This window comes from Naumovozyma dairenensis, chromosome 4 (genome assembly GCF_000227115.2).
Source record: "Naumovozyma dairenensis CBS 421 chromosome 4, complete genome".
Lineage (NCBI taxonomy): Eukaryota > Fungi > Ascomycota > Saccharomycetes > Saccharomycetales > Saccharomycetaceae > Naumovozyma > Naumovozyma dairenensis.
The window spans coordinates 404,878-421,526 of NC_016482.1; the positions used below are offsets into that span (position 1 = coordinate 404,878).

Here is a 16,649-nt window from a genome sequence, read left to right on the forward strand (position 1 = left end):
TACATCGATACAAAGACCTATGTACTTATAAAACATACACTTTTTCATTGATAATTATATAGCACATGTACTATTAGCCTTTTTGTCAGCTTCTAATTTTGTTACTAACCTATCAATTTTCATCCTACAAGAAATCAAATCAGAAAATAATGGAATACAACCTTTAAAATTAGTTTGACATTGTCTTAAACTAGAAGGAATTGACAATGCTCCACCAAACATTAAAATCGGATCATATGATACATCTTTCTTCTTCGTATCATCATTATCTTTTTTCTCTTCTCTCTTGTTTGTCTTCTCTTTCCTATTTTTCAGCTTATCCTTCGTATCATCATCATCATCATCGGTTTCTTCAACGATAATATCAGCTTTCTCATCAGTATGAAGTTTCTTCCTTACTATATGCACTATACCTTGTTGTAGTGACTGTTGTTCCGGTGGTGGTTGCGTAATTTCCACGGTAATTTCACCAACATATGATTCATCCCAATAATCCTTACCATATCTCCCATTCAAAGAATCTTTATTATGATAATTAGCTCTACTTAAATTGTGGAACCCAGTACTGATAGAATTGGATAATTGCTCCAAAAGTTGGTCGTATCGTGATAATAAATTGAGTAAGTGTATGTATGGATCGTCGCCGTCGCCATTGACATCATTGCCAGTATCGTCATCTTTCCTCTCCAAGAGTTTCGGAGTAGAGAGTTCCTTTGCAATTTCTTGTTTTGAATTGGTCATAGTCTTATGTTATAAAGATGTGAAAAGTTATCTTATCTATGTCTTACTATTGAAGCTCTGTCATTGTTTTTCCACTTCGAGAAAGTATCATGTTTTATGTTTAAGATGAATGACATTATCATTATACAAAATGTAATATAAAGTTACGTGCAGCGCAGGATTATTATATTTACATACGTAAATAAGTAAGTTGAAGAATTACATTATTATTGACAAGTGAGTGAGTGAGTCAGTGAGTATACACATAATGACTACTTCTTATTGTTGTTCCGTTGTTCAGCTTCCCATTTAGCTTTAAATGCCTTCCTGTTCCTCTCTCCACCAAAAAAGGATTTCTTCCCCAATTTAATCTCTCTAATGCAATCCATTTTCTCCTGACGAAGATTCTCCACTTGGTTTAAAATATATTTCCTTTGTCTCACGGGGATCCCCTTCTCTTTCAACATCTTACCATCCCATTTCAATAAGTTGTCCCATTGATTCTCATACGTTTCTGTATATTCTGTACAATTCCTGCCTATCTTGGTTAAGAAGGCGGACACATCGGGGAGTTTCTCTGATCCTATTAGCCTATTCGACGTAGAAGAAGTAGTTATAGATCTAGTGATCAAAGGTATCCTTCTCGATGTTAATCTTCTCAATGCCAACATTATTACTCTCTATGATTTTGGGTCTTCTTTTATCCTTGTTCTTACGAAGTATTTTTGTACATATGTACGTATATATATATATATATATATGTCCTTCCTTAATACGCAAAACTGTATATAATGTACTTTCTTCAAATGTAGAAAAAAAATTTGTAGAGTTAACGCTTACGTGACCCAATGATTAAAAGAGAAAGTGATATATAGATACATAACTAGTTAGGAAAGTAACACACCGAGATCCAACGATCAAGCAACTGGTCATCTGAAAAATATGAACACTCCCTTAGATGAATTACAATGGAAATCTCCAGAATGGATCCAAGCATTTGGTCTAGGTACTGAGAATGTCCTCGATTATTTTTCTGAATCCCCATTCTTTGACAAAACTTCAAATAATCATGTCATCAAAATGCAACGACAATTTTCCCAATTACCACCTGCACCCAATGGTGGAGAAACAAATGGTAATACAGATCCTCAAAGAGATGCTAATGGGAACTTTATTCCTATCGGCGCCTCAACCAACATTGATGGTAGTAGTAGTAGTAATTTGACGACTTTCAAGTACGTAGATCCCATTAGAAGGGCAATATTGAATAGATACCCATTACATGCAATGTTAGAGACAGAATTAATGAAATTGAAAGGAATCGAGTATGTACTAGCAGATGTAAGTGAACCTGACTTTTGGTTAATTAGGAAACAACGACGTTACAGTCGGGAACAAATAGAAATTTTACAAGATTATTATATTATCGGTGCAAACGTTTATCAATCACCAACCGTTTTCAACATAGTACAAAGCAGATTGATGTCTACTTCATTACATTTATCAAAAACTTTAGAACAAATTTATAAATTGACACAATTCGAACCATCACAAGGTGTCAGGTTTATTAACCCACCAATACCAGCATCTTTATCATCAAATGTCTCTACTGGAACAAATCCATTAAGTGGCCCTCCAAGTACAGTCAATCCAATGAATAACGGTCATACGATTAGCAATAATAACCCGAGAAGTGTTGGCCCTCAAATGACAGCAAATACAGTCACAGGTGGCCAAACAGCAGTTAGTATGGCCAGTACTTCACAATTCGATAATTCAAATAATCCAAAATCTATAAATGAAAGTATGACGAAGGAAGTTATGAATAAATTAATAGTAACAAGTATTAGATCATCACCTGAATATATATGATATAAAAAAAATTACTAAGGCAGACGCTATAATGTATATCTGAAATTTGGATTCTCAAAATCGGTAATATCAGAAAATTCTAAATTCTCTAATAATTCATTTTCTCCACCTTCATTTCTTATCTCTATGGCCATTTTATCACGTCTTTTATTTTCTCTTATATTGATCAACAATAAAGCTGATAATATGATAATCATACATGCATAACAAACAACCATTGACACCTTTGCTCCGTGATATTGTGGTGCTTGACTAGCAATAAAAGTTTGAGGTCCAGCCAAATTAGATGCAGCATATGCAACCAAAGTAATGGATGAAACTGTCCATTTTTTAGTATAACCTGATGAATTGGCACTAATATTGGAAATAACACAAATATACGAAACGGGAGAAATATACCATAAATATGCACCAGCTAATCTTGCCTTTTTGGAACCATTGGCAAATCCAAGCATACAACTCGCTATTAAGGCTAAGATTGCTGCAAAAATTGCCCATGATAATCTATATTTCCAAAATGGTACTCTTTTATTGGCTGCATAAATGGCTAAGATACCAAACAAGGGACACCCAATTAATTCAACAGCTCCTGTAGGTATACTTATCAAAAAGGTATCCTTTGTACTATAACCAAAATCAGAATGTAAAAGAATACTTAAGAAATTGGAAATACCACCATTTGGAATATTGGAACTTACAGTGAATAAAAAATATAGCCACGTTCTAACATCTTTCAATGCTTCAATAATTTGATATTGTTTAATTTGCTGATTACCAAATCCTTGTTGGTTGGATCTAATTCTTTCCACTACCATTAGTTTCTCCCTCTTAGAAAGAAATTTCGCCTTTGATGGATCATCAGGGATCCAAAAATAGATTAATCCACCAACAAAAATCGTCAAAATACCTGTAATGACGAATAAAAGTCTCCAACCTTTAATTGAATAGGAATCTTCATGGACATAAACACCATAAGCAATTGCACTTAAAATAATAGAGCCTAATCCATTCATACCAAACCAAATACAAACTCTTGTAAATTGTTCTTCAGTTTTCCAATATTGAGCTGTTATGATTGTAAAACATGGGGTCACTACACTTTCAGCACAACCTAACAAAACTCTTAGGGCAATGAATGCTGGATAATTGACACTAGGAACCGCATGTAATGCTAATAGTATACCCCAAATGACTACAAATAAAGCTAATAACTTAGCCATCTTATCACTTCTTTGGAAAATAAACTGAACAGGACCTAAATTCATAAACAAATAACCAAAATAAAATGCAGATCCAACCCAAGAATACTGATCACCATGCATCCCTAAATCTTCCCTTAATCCCATGACTGCCGCTGACCCAGTTGATGTTTTATCCATAAATTGAACAGCATATAATAGACACATCAATGGGAACATACAAAGGTCAATCTTCCAACGTAATTTTATATCTTCCTCCGTTGTTATATCAATTTCTCTGGATTCCATAGCTAATTGCATCGCTTTATCTACTTTGTCCTTCTCAGAGGAAAGTATTACCGCTTGACCATTAGGTGATAAAATTGTACTTACTATTGGTTCAGGTATATTTTCTATTTCTTTCCCATCAACAGCAGTAGTAGTGATCCATGTTTCACCCTTTTCAACATCATTGAATTGAGTAGTGATGTTTATGTGAGATTTTGTATTTGATAATTCACTGCTAGAGTTATCTGTGACCATGATTATCTTGCTTCTTATTGTTTCTGTTTGATTTATTTCTAAAGTAGTAACGAGTAAGATAGATTTATTCAAAAGTTATTATTGTTCATGATTCTAAATAATTATATTTGAGTTTTATATACCTTCTTATTTAAAACAATACACGGTACTATACGTCAACTGCAACTTTTAGATAAGGGTTTCAGACTAGCAGAAAGGAACCAATCTAGAAAGGAAGCTCGGTATACATCAAACTTTACATAGATAACTATTCAAAAAGATACACCTGCAGGTTATACTTTCGCAATTTGGAGGAGACCTCTCTTATCAATTATCATCTTTATCAGTAATCTAATGTATCTTCAATCTTGGAAGCGAAATTTGATTGCGACGCCATATATCTACGTACGTAATGCGCCTACGATAAGTACGTACATGCAGATGCAAGATAAAAGTAACCATTCCATGTAGGTGTACGGTCCAATTGTATATATTCAAATATGGTTATGCACCTGCTGCTATACGTTATGTAACTACATATTTCCTTTGCAGCTTATCTCTTATTTTAATCTATTTTATTTATGCATATAATTTAGGAAATATATAATCGAGATTTCGTTAAGTGGCGGTTACGGAAATTGGATAATTGGGTCCGTTAGGGAAATTTTCATACCACGTAAGTGATATTCCTTGCTTTTTAATTATACCATTATTAGTCCTTGCTTTATAGAGTTAGTATATTCCTTTACTTGGTTTCCATACTTCAAGACCCTAGTCACAACAGCATAATTATCGAACATGAAGGTATTCAGTTTAATTGCATTGTTCTTCGTAGCTATAACTTCAGTTCTAGCTGCATCCTCCTCCGCTCCAGATACAACGATCACCCATAAAGTTTATTTCGATATTACTCATGGAGATGAAAAAGTTGGTAGAATTGTCATGGGTCTGTATGGTAAGACCGTACCAAAGACGGTTGAAAATTTCTATCAATTAACCATCTCTAAGGATCCTAAGATGGGATACTTACAATCTATTTTCCATCGTGTTATTCCAAATTTTATGATTCAAGGTGGTGATTTCACTCATAGTTCTGGTATTGGTGGGAAATCTATTTATGGTCCACGTTTTAAAGATGAAAATTTCAAGATTAAACATGATAAACCAGGTAAATTATCCATGGCTAACGCTGGTAAGGATACTAATGGTTCTCAATTCTTTATCACTACTGTGGCTACTCCATGGTTAGATGGTCATCATGTCGTCTTCGGTGAAGTCTTAGATGGTATGGATATTGTTCATTATATTGAAAATGTCCCAAGAGATAGAAGAGATGTGCCATTAAAGAAAGTTCAAATATCTGCTAGTGGTGAAATAACCAACGGTGCTAACTCCGATGAATTGAGATAAAGGCCCTACCAGGCCTGAAACAAATATATATGAATGATCTAAATATCTACATATTGTATATGTAGATCATATCTATAGAATAAAATATCTTTGAAATAGGGGCTTACATTAACATACATACCTATAGTTTATTATTTTCCCGTACCCTTCGTATAATTCTTCGCAAGGATAGAAAGAAAGAGAGAAGGAAAAGTGATCTGTTTCTATAAAACTCTATAAACCGATTGAATATCAAAACGATCAGACTCACTCTGAGTTTGAATAACGTTAGGTTTAATATCTTAAGAGGATAGATAATAATACTAATAACAATATTCAAGTACGTAATGAAGTTTGGTTACATTTTTATGGGGCCCAGCTACATGTTACCCGGAATCGCTATTTACGTTTTTGAATGGAATCAACGATTATTGTTTAAAATGGTTTAATTTGGCTTAATGGAAACTGTTGTCCTCAATGGAACCTTCAAATTCAAGAGGACAACTACATACCACAGCACTTCGGTTGTTTTCCATCAGCGTATTATTGACGTTTTACAAAGTTGCTGATTCAGTATATTCAAAAATTCCAACTTTAAACTGCTCTTTCAAGTTGATTTTTAGTTTTTTTCATTTTGTCTCTGCTTTAATATCATATTCGGACCGCTTAATCGCAGAAACAAATAATAGCAGGATTTCCACGCCTCAGCTGTATATTTCAATATACATTAAAAAAATAAGACGTCACACTGGTATCTTTCAATCAATCCATTATTGTTTGAATTCAATTACAACTGTAAAGGGACTTACTTTCCTTTTTGAAATATATTTATTGCTAAGTTTTAATTTCCATCGCTGCCTTTAATAATAACGTAAAAAGAAGAAAGAAATCTTTACCTTCTTTATTATATTATCTGTTTTGATTAGAATAAATATACCATTATCTTTATTCTACTACAGCCATCGCTTCGTTCTTTTCTTAAAACTACTTACTCTTATCTTTTCAGAAATGATAGGAAGTACTACTCCAGAACCTCCCATGAGGAGGAAAAGAAAGCCACCAGCTTGCGTTAGATGTCGTAAAAGAAAAATTGGCTGTGATAGAGTTCATCCAATATGTGGTAATTGTTTTAGGTTGAAGAGATTAGATTGCACTTATCCCTTAAAGGATAATGTATCATATTCATCTGCATCTTCTCCTCCGCAATCATCAACTTTACAACAAAACATGTCTCCACCAAATAATGTTGTAAATTCAAATATTAATATGCAAGTGTCATCAAATCAAATTATTCAAAATAATAATCCGCAAATGCTAAACATGATAAATACTAGTACTACTATCAATTCTATTAATGATTTTAAACTACCTCTTAACATGGAAAGACCACTGCCGCCAATGATTCAACAAACTGTTCAACCACCGGCGATACCCTATAATAATCTGAATCACATTGCTAAAAAGGCAAGAAGATCATCTGTTCACCCGAAGGAAAAGGAGAAGGAGAACGCTACAAAAGATTCTAATTACCTCAAACCAAAGAAGCCAGAAGTGGCCTCGTTAGATGATATTATTGCATTTAATACGAGACAATATTTTTTAAAAAATAAAAAATTTCAAATTGCAAAATTAAAAGAAGAAAATGAAAAACCATTAAGAATCGATGATACAAATTCTGAATTTGATTCATTTATCTCTAATTATGATCAAAAAACTGTACTTAATAAAGAAATTGAATATTTAAAAGCAAAATTGGTTGATTTGGAAAGAGAACAATCGAAATTTTTAAGAAAAGAAGTATCACCTGATTATAATATGGTAGAACCTACCAGCGATGATACTGAAGATGAAGCTGATGACGATGCTACTTCCCGTGAAAATGCAAATACCATATCAAAAATCCACAAAGTACCGAAACGTGTTGCAATTGAAACCGAATATAATAGATTTTACAAAGATCAAGTTTTGAATATATACGCATTACCCAATTATAATAATGAATCTGATTTTGGTAACAATCCGTTTCTCCAAAATCTGAAAACTAAGCCAATACCTATATTTTCAACTCAATTTTTGATTTCTAAAGACGAGAATCTTTGGAAGACGACCGAGTATTCAAATGGTATGATAATTTCGAATTTAAACAAAGGCGAAATAACAAATATAGAGTCTGTACATGAAGTACGGTTACCATGCGACATACCGTCTCTTGGGCGAATAAAGGGTATAATGAAGACCAAAGAGTTTATTTTACCTAGTCCATTTTCGAAATTATTTAATATGCATGAGTTGCTTAACACAATGGAACCTTTCTTAACAGTCGAAAATAATTATTTTGAATTATCGGGTGCTGCTTCTTCCGAATTGGCTAATTTTGGTATTCTTTCAATCTTCATTTTTTTTTGGTCACAGATATTCGACACGTCTAGTGAACTTACAATGGATAAATCAGTAATAATAAGACAAATTGAATATAATACCAGAACTTTAAATTCAAGGTTATTAAACTGTTTCCCTACTTTACATATTTTGAAATATTTTTCTGTGTGGAAATATTATCAATTAGTGCACGTAGAATCATATATGCTTGCTGCTGATAATGGTGAAGACATATATTTGTTAAGTAGTCTTTCTAATGCTAACGCCACAGATAAAGATTTCTCCAGCTTAGTTCCTTTGAGCAAATTTATATTAACCACTCATACTGAGAGACATTTAATAAGGGGACACCTGCCACTGATACCGATTCAATCAAAATTGAATACATTAGAAGAAATAATAACTAAATTATCAACTGGCATAAGATTTGATAATTTGATGGTATTAGCAGAGGAGCTTCGGAAGGGTAACAATAACATCCTGGATGTTAATGCATCTTTGTTTTTCGAATATTTCAAGTTACTTCACATAGAAACGGTAATGATATCGATGGTTCCAGTCTTACAATTTGAAAGTATAATAATAAATTTATTGGATCTAAGTATAGATGCATTGGCATTCACGTTAAATGAACGATCAAATAATCCTAATTTATTCCTTTTCTCACAATGGAAATTTGTAAATTTGATAGAAAATGTATCATTCGTACTACTGGGCATATTTCAAAGGTATAGGGTTATGAAACATGAATTGGATACAACGCTTTGGATAACGATATATTCCAAATTGATTCACTTCATTAAAAGTTTGCCACTGAAACAGAGTACAACGATTCAAGAAAATATTCTGAGATATATTGAAAATTCATCAAATGAAGAATATAATATTGCTTCTTATAAATTCCATGGGTTCCGTCATTTAGAGGAACAATCAAGATTAGAAATTATCAATAAGAAGCTTAATGACATTGGAATGGTTATTGACTAAAAACTTTCCGTTGCCAATCAGAGACAATTGTCCCTTGTTCTCCGATATATATACTTATATAATATTTGACGAATAATAACTTTTCTAATATGAACACTTTCTAGGTGAGAATATTATTTTTATTGGGTATATATATATATATGTATATGTATATAAAGTTGTAGAAAATAAATCATTAAATTTTTTTTCTTAATATTTTCTTGATAGTCTTTTTAAAAATAATAGGAGTCCATTCAATAGCTGTCATTGGCGACATGGTAAAGATGTTTCACTCCCATACGATTGCTTTTCTTTAATGGAGAAATATAAACAGGACAAAATGAACCATGTGTGCACCTCTCAAAATATCTTAGTTCCCTTAAAGCTTTTGTTCTTGCCAATCCGGGAATGCCGCCAGCTTTTTCAAATTCAATTCTTGCAGTTTCCTCTTCGAATAATTTTCTATTATAAAGTAAATATGCATTATATTTTTCAGGTGGAAATTTACTGTAGACAGAATATGGTAAAACTGGTAATCCACTAAAATTGTATTCGGTCATTGTCCTTTTGTTCATTTTTTTTGGAAAAACAACTATTCCTTGAAAAATATTAAAAAAAGCTTAGCAGAGAGGATAATATTGACAAATTACCTTAAGAAATGTCGTACCTTTCTCTATGTATTTATGAGCGGAAGTTACTGGTTCAAAAGGATTCATGTTCATGAAAAGTTTAATAGGGCACCTCCTTTTATATTCGAGAAGAATTAGGAATATACCATATATTACCTTCTCTCAAGAGAAAAACAAGTTTCCAGTTTAAAATGGTTACTGGGTGTACATGGTCTTATATTTCTTTGTATATATAAAAAAAAGTGTCAACTTCTCTACAATGGTATACCCTTAAAAATATGTTCGGACATATATCACCGTATTACGTACGCCAAAGTGTCATGACGAAGGTCATTGAAACCAAGACCTTCGTCTATATTCGTGGACCCCATAGGTTAAATGACCTACCCTAATATATTGAGCCGTCTCCCTATGACAATATTATGATTGGAGTTACTCTGTAACATGACACTATCAGGCTGCCCTTCCTTTTTTTAACTTCTTCATTGTTTAGCCGCCCAGCCTTTAAATATATCGTGAACAACGACGGCCGCACGTGACATGGAGGAATATTTCCTGGGAAGAAAGCCCCGGGTGGCAAATTATAACGTTTACGCTTGTATTCTACAAATTTATAGAGATCTTACATATAAAGGATTTTAGGCAGTGGTACATTCCATATTTCAAAGGGACTTCTGAATAAACACATTCAATTAGGACAACAAGAACCAACAACAGTTATCTTTTTGGAACCAATAATTTTTCGTTAAGCTGCTAAGTTACCGTTACGAAGCTTACTTACAATGGTTCAAGAAACTGACAAAACCCAAGAGCAAGCTCAAAATTTGAGTAACACCGTTAATATCGACGAATCTGTCAAGAAGACCAAAAAGAAGGATGGTAAAACTGAAGAGGAAGAACTATCAGAGGAAGATCAAAAATTAAAGGAAGATTTGGAACTCTTAGTCCAACGTTTGAAAGAAGATGATTCCAGTCTTTATGAAACATCTCTAACTCAATTGAAAACACTAATAAAAACTTCCACTAGTTCAATGACAGCTGTCCCTAAACCATTGAAATTCTTACGCCCATCCTACCCAGATTTATGCGCTGTTTATGATAAATGGACGGATAAAGATATGAAATCAAATATGGCTGATGTTCTCTCAGTACTTGCAATGACTTACGGTGATAAAGAAGAACACGATTCATTAAGGTATAGATTATTATCAGATGTTCCAAATATTGAAAGTTGGGGCCATGAATATATTCGTCATTTATCTTTGGAAATAGGTGAAGCGTACTTCACCCATGTCGTGGAAAGGGAAGCTCAAATTCATGGATACGCATGGGATCCTACAAAGGTTGCTACACCAAGTCCACCACCAATTGACTTCCAGAAGGACAGTATTATAAACTTAGCTTTAGAAATCGTTCCATATTATTTGAAACATAATGGTGAAGAAGAAGCTGTCGATTTATTGTTTGAAGTGGAATCCGTCGATAAATTACCACCATTTGTTGATGAAAACACTTACCAAAGAATTTGTCAATATATGATCGCTTGTGTTCCATTATTACCACAACCAGAAGATAAGACATATTTAAATACTGCATTTTCCATTTATTTGACTCAATCTCAATTGCCTGAAGCATTAGCTTTGGCAATCAGATTAGGTAATGAAGAATTAATCAGATCTGTTTTCGATGCGACCTCTGATAAAACCATGCATCAACAACTGGCGTATATTTTATCCACTCAAAAGATTTCATTTGAATACGAAGGCATTCAAGATATTATCGGAAATACTAAACTTTCTGAACATTTCTTATATCTAGCTAAAGAACTGAATTTAACAATTCCAAAGACTCCTGAAGATATTTATAAGAGTCATTTAGATAATGCTAAATCTGTTTTCGCAGGTGGACTAGATTCTGCTCAACAAAATTTAGCAACTTCTTTTGTTAATGGATTATTAAACTTGGGGTTTTGTAGTGATAAATTGATTGTGGATGATGATAATTGGGTTTATAAGACTAAAGGAGATGGTATGACATCTGCAGTGGCAAGTATTGGTTCCATTTACCAATGGAATTTGGATGGGTTACAACAATTAGATAAATATTTATATGTTGAAGAAAATGAAATTAAAGCAGGAGCCTTATTAGGTATTGGTATTTCAGCCTGTGGTGTTCATGATGGTGATGTAGAACCTGCTTTGTTATTATTACAAGAATATGTTAATAATCCAAACGCTAAACTCAGTACTGCATCTATCTTAGGTTTGGGTATTGCATTTGCTGGTAGTGCCAATGAAGAAGTTTTAGGGTTATTATTACCAATTGCTGCTGATACATCTATTCCATTTGAGACTGCTGTCGTGGCTTGTTTATCTTTGGGTCATATCTTTGTTGGTACTTGTAACGGTGATATCACTACAGCAATCATAGATAATTATATAGAAAGGTCAGATAGTGAATTAGAAACAGAATGGTTTAGATTCTTGGCACTTTCACTTGGGTTATTATATTTAGGAAAACCTGATCAAATATCTGATATTGCAGACACGCTTGTCAATTTTGAAGAACAACCAATGACTGCTTCTTTAGATTCAATGTTACACATGTGTGCTTACGTTGGTACAGGTGATGTATTAATGATTCAAAGTATATTGGACTGTTTAACTCCAGAGCCAGAAGATAAAAATGCCAATGAAGAAAATGAAAATGATGAAGATGATGGTACGGGACAAATCAATAGTTTAAGTGAATTTTTAGGTGAGAAAGCATCAGAGGGTGAAACTGAAACAGGGGAAGAACATGAACATGAACATGAACATGAATATGAAAATGAACATGAACATGAACATGAACATGAACATGAACATGAAAATGAAAATGAGAACGAAGAGAATAACACTAATGATAATAACGAAGATGCAGATCAAATGGATGTTGATCAAGAGGAACATGTAGAAACTACAGGAACAACTGAAAATCAAACAGAACCCACTTCGACCAACAATGCGGAAGAAACAAAACCAAAAGAAGGTGCCCAAGATGAAGAAAAGAAGAAATCAGAAAAAGAAGGTGAAAAGGAAAAGGGAGGTGATAACGAACAAGTATCCGACTCCCCGGATGGAATCTGCGAGGATCTATTTGGTGTATTATCAATTGCCATGATTGTATTAGGTGAAGACATAGGTAAAGAAATGTCTTTACGTCATTTTGGTCATTTAATGCATTATGGTAATGAAACTATTCGTCGTATGGTTCCATTAGCAATGGGTCTTGTTTCTATTGCTGATCCACAAATGAAAGTTTTTGATACTTTATCACGTCTTTCTCACGATGCAGATTTAGATGTTGCAATGAATTCTATTTTTGCTATGGGTCTATGTGGTGTTGGTACAAACAATGCAAGATTAGCACAATTATTGAGACAATTAGCAAGTTATTATTCTCGAGAACAGGATGCTTTATTCATAACAAGAATTGCTCAAGGTTTACTTCATCTAGGTAAAGGTACCATGACAATGGATATGTACGATGATTCACATGTTCTTAATAAAGTTACATTGGCTTCATTGTTGACAGTAATTACTGGTTTAGGAACTCCAGGTTTCATGTTAAAACACCATCAATTATTCTATTTCTTAAACAGTGGTGTAAGGCCCAAATATCTTTTAACTTTGAATGAAGATAATGAACCTATTAAAGTTAATGTACGTGTGGGTCAAGCAGTTGAGACTGTTGGTCAAGCAGGTAAACCAAAAACTATTACCGGTTGGATTACACAATCTACTCCCGTGTTATTAAATCATGGAGAAAGGGCAGAATTAGAAAATGATGAATATATAAGTCTGTCTAAGAGTTTGGAAGGTGTTGTTATCTTAAAGAAGAATCCAGATTATCACGAAGAGGAATAGAGGAATACCTTCCTGATAAATCAAACAAGTATTAAAAAAACCATATATAAGGTAAATATAATATAGTCCGTATATATTAAATTTCAAACACATAAAAAATTTATTATCAACTTCTTTATGTTCAATTAAATTTCGTATAGCATAATGTTAATGTTATTGTTGTCACTATTTATTTGTTTAGTAAAAAAAAAATATCTTATAACCTGTAGTCTATATATGTAGTATATAGTCGTTTCTATGTCATTCTGTGAGATGATAAAAGCATTGTGAATGATACAAAGAATAACCAAGTATAGTAGGGATAAGAGACACACAGAAAAGTATTAGACATTATACGCCACTTTTAAAGAATTTCCCTTGATACGATAATAAATTTTTTGATATCAATCTTCTAATAGACTTAGGCGAAATCCGCGGCTTTACCAGTCATTAATAACCCAACGATCAGACCTAACAACCCAAGAATGGAACCAAAAATTTCGATAACTAAAATCTTGACGAACAATGCAGAATCAGCAGCATCTGAGACAGCCGCGGTAGCACCAGTAACCCCGACTGCTACCCCACAAACCAAATTAGATAATCCCACAGTTATACCACCCCAAAACAAGGAATAACCGGTGAACAAGTTTGATTTTGAAAGTAAAGTTTCCGTTGACGCAACCGTAATCTTGGAAGAAAAGACGATAGAAATGATCAATCCATAAATAGCGACCACCTCACAAAAAATAATAGAGATTAAATTCTTGGTAGTAATTCTTGGAGCACGAACACCAGCACCAATGATAGATGCACCTGTGATGAAAATCCCCCATGCTGCACCCACGACGGAAAGACCTATACATAGTGCGATACCCAAATTTGCCCACATGTATGGTGATGATCTTTCTAGGAATTTACCTATGTTGATATCTGTTCCATGACCCGTGAATAGTTTGTATAGAATGTATATTGTGATTATTGTGATGATTAAATAGTAGAACCATTGAGAGTAGGATTTTTTACGGTATGATGTACCGTTTTCTGAATCACTCTTTATCATGACGAGTGAAGTTGTATATATATACGTATGTGTGTGTTTGTGTGTGGTTCCAGCGCAATGTCCGTTTGGGTTCAATTGGATCCTTGTTGTCTACCTATTGATATCTGTTCCAATGGGACCATTGACTCTGTGAACTGTTTCTGTATTTAATAAAAGTTCACTTGTATTACATACGTACTTTCCTAATCCGATGTTGTTGCTGCTTCATTTTTGACATTTCGGATACTTTTTGTCTTTTTATTTGCGCTGGTTGCCCTTTGAAATTTACACCAAGACGAGACACCGGGTAACACACACAAAACAGTGTCAGACGTTGTTGGATGATAAAGATAGTTCATTCTTCTTTCAAACAAAGTATTATAATATTATATTATTTTATGTTATATTATATTATATTATATTATAAGCAATTATATGTACATAATTTTTATTCTTTAGTTTAATGTTGTCCCAATGGTCCCCAATTTATTTATTGCTGTTCCACGATGACACCTTCGTAAGCAGGTTCAAGTAATTTCCAACTACATTGAATGTTATGCTTACTAAATCTATTAATAATTTCTTGAGCAATATCATCGAAATTTTCAGTAGCCAAAGCCAATATAGTTGGACCAGCCCCTGATAAGCAAATACCCAATAAACCAGGATGCGTAGTTGGAGTGACACTTGACAAAATTTCAGTCAAGCCAGGAATCAAAGTCTTTCTATATGGTTGATGGACACGATCTTGCATGGCCGGATAAATCAATTCAGAATCAGGTGGATCCATGGTCAAAGATGCGGTCAAGACAGCCAATCTTTGTAAATTGAAAACTAAATCTTGAGTAGTGTAAGCCTTTGGTAATACACCTCTTGAATCAGCAGTAGACAATTCGAAATTTGGAATGATAGCAATACATTTGATAGCTGGATTCCAAGAGTATTTAACATGTCTACCAATATCAGTTGGAGGTAAAGGTGGGACTAACCCAGTGTTTTCACCACCAGATGGTTCTGGAAGTACTTCTGCTAGTGGGATTTCACGTCTCTCTATTTCTTGTGGAGTTAAATCTCTTAAGAATGATCCACAGAATCCGCCCATCATAGCAGCGGTAATGTTATCTGGATGACGTTCAATCATTAGACAGAAATCTAGCATACGTTGTCTAGTGAAGCCTAATTTCCCAACTTCATTAGCTAGAACCACACCACCGACAACTGCGGCACCTGAAGAGCCTAACCCACGACCCAATGGGATTGGGTTATGGATATGAACCTTTGTACCCGATGGGAAACTTCTAATGTTGTTACAACGTAAGACATATAATGCAGTTCTAGTGATCAAATTGGCATCTGATTGCAATGGAACTGAGTCGAACCCTTCACTATCTTCACTGTATGTCAATTTACAATTGTTTGGATCGTCGTTGGTTTCATGAGCTTGAGATGAATCAATTGTAACGTTTAATTCCAAGAATAATGATAGACCAATACCTAGGACATCGTAACCTGGACCAATGTTGGCTGATGATGCTGGAACTTTGATTCTAAAACTACGAGCCATTTTTCCCTTTTTATGAGTGCAATGGGTTTCACCTCTTTCGGAAGTTTAATAAAAGGCTTTTTGAAGACGATGATTCAACTTGTCAAACCTTTATAAATATGATATCGTATCATATAGTATAATGTTGAAGATTCAACTTTTCCATCTTCTTCTTCATGACTCTTTCTGCCAAATTTTTCACTTTTCCTCAGCGCTAACTCGAAGAATTAAAATTCCCCCGTTGGGCCACGAATACCAGAAACGGCAAAACTGTTAACCCAAAAGAGTAATGATTCACAGACGGACATATAACTGCGAAATGACAGTAATAGAGAATAAGAAGAAGGAGAAGAGGAAGGAATAAGGGCATTGGACCTACACAGGTATATTCATCAATTATCTTACCTCTTCAGCTGTGTCAGTGTTATTTGAAAAATAAAATTAAAGCATAGGTTTTTTATTGAATATACTGGGGGAAAAATTTGGATTAATGGAATATATATATCTACGTGAACTAATTAA

The 16,649-nt window shown here is 33.8% G+C and overlaps 10 protein-coding genes across 10 annotated transcripts; 4 read left to right on the forward strand and 6 right to left on the reverse strand.

Annotated features, from left to right (window-relative positions):
* Positions 1-54: 54 nt before the first annotated feature.
* On the reverse strand, positions 55-741 carry VMA22 (Vma22p; the record flags this gene model as incomplete). The annotated part of the gene is made up of 1 exon (XM_003669681.1): positions 55-741. The coding sequence occupies one exon, from the start codon at positions 739-741 to the stop codon at positions 55-57; it is 687 nt and encodes a 228-aa protein (XP_003669729.1).
* Positions 742-992: 251 nt separating this feature from the next.
* On the reverse strand, positions 993-1,391 carry FYV4 (mitochondrial 37S ribosomal protein mS41; the record flags this gene model as incomplete). The annotated part of the gene is made up of 1 exon (XM_003669682.1): positions 993-1,391. The coding sequence occupies one exon, from the start codon at positions 1,389-1,391 to the stop codon at positions 993-995; it is 399 nt and encodes a 132-aa protein (XP_003669730.1).
* Positions 1,392-1,662: 271 nt separating this feature from the next.
* MED6 (mediator complex subunit MED6) lies at positions 1,663-2,592 on the forward strand (the record flags this gene model as incomplete). Its single annotated transcript, XM_003669683.1, has 1 exon — positions 1,663-2,592. The coding sequence occupies one exon, from the start codon at positions 1,663-1,665 to the stop codon at positions 2,590-2,592; it is 930 nt and encodes a 309-aa protein (XP_003669731.1).
* A 26-nt stretch (positions 2,593-2,618) lies between these two features.
* DAL5 (allantoate permease) lies at positions 2,619-4,313 on the reverse strand (the record flags this gene model as incomplete). The annotated part of the gene is made up of 1 exon (XM_003669684.1): positions 2,619-4,313. The coding sequence occupies one exon, from the start codon at positions 4,311-4,313 to the stop codon at positions 2,619-2,621; it is 1,695 nt and encodes a 564-aa protein (XP_003669732.1).
* Positions 4,314-5,090: 777 nt separating this feature from the next.
* CPR2 (peptidylprolyl isomerase CPR2) lies at positions 5,091-5,702 on the forward strand (the record flags this gene model as incomplete). The annotated part of the gene is made up of 1 exon (XM_003669685.1): positions 5,091-5,702. One exon carries the CDS (start codon positions 5,091-5,093, stop codon positions 5,700-5,702), a length of 612 nt encoding a protein of 203 aa, XP_003669733.1.
* Positions 5,703-6,689: 987 nt separating this feature from the next.
* Positions 6,690-9,047, forward strand: NDAI0D01770 (Zn(II)2Cys6 transcription factor domain-containing protein; the record flags this gene model as incomplete). The annotated part of the gene is made up of 1 exon (XM_003669686.1): positions 6,690-9,047. The coding sequence occupies one exon, from the start codon at positions 6,690-6,692 to the stop codon at positions 9,045-9,047; it is 2,358 nt and encodes a 785-aa protein (XP_003669734.1).
* Positions 9,048-9,280: 233 nt separating this feature from the next.
* Positions 9,281-9,601, reverse strand: NDAI0D01780 (uncharacterized protein; the record flags this gene model as incomplete). The annotated part of the gene is made up of 1 exon (XM_003669687.1): positions 9,281-9,601. One exon carries the CDS (start codon positions 9,599-9,601, stop codon positions 9,281-9,283), a length of 321 nt encoding a protein of 106 aa, XP_003669735.1.
* An 836-nt stretch (positions 9,602-10,437) lies between these two features.
* RPN1 (proteasome regulatory particle base subunit RPN1) lies at positions 10,438-13,563 on the forward strand (the record flags this gene model as incomplete). Its single annotated transcript, XM_003669688.1, has 1 exon — positions 10,438-13,563. One exon carries the CDS (start codon positions 10,438-10,440, stop codon positions 13,561-13,563), a length of 3,126 nt encoding a protein of 1,041 aa, XP_003669736.1.
* A 400-nt stretch (positions 13,564-13,963) lies between these two features.
* Positions 13,964-14,605, reverse strand: VMA16 (H(+)-transporting V0 sector ATPase subunit c''; the record flags this gene model as incomplete). The annotated part of the gene is made up of 1 exon (XM_003669689.1): positions 13,964-14,605. One exon carries the CDS (start codon positions 14,603-14,605, stop codon positions 13,964-13,966), a length of 642 nt encoding a protein of 213 aa, XP_003669737.1.
* A 469-nt stretch (positions 14,606-15,074) lies between these two features.
* THR1 (homoserine kinase) lies at positions 15,075-16,148 on the reverse strand (the record flags this gene model as incomplete). The annotated part of the gene is made up of 1 exon (XM_003669690.1): positions 15,075-16,148. One exon carries the CDS (start codon positions 16,146-16,148, stop codon positions 15,075-15,077), a length of 1,074 nt encoding a protein of 357 aa, XP_003669738.1.
* Positions 16,149-16,649: the final 501 nt, after the last annotated feature.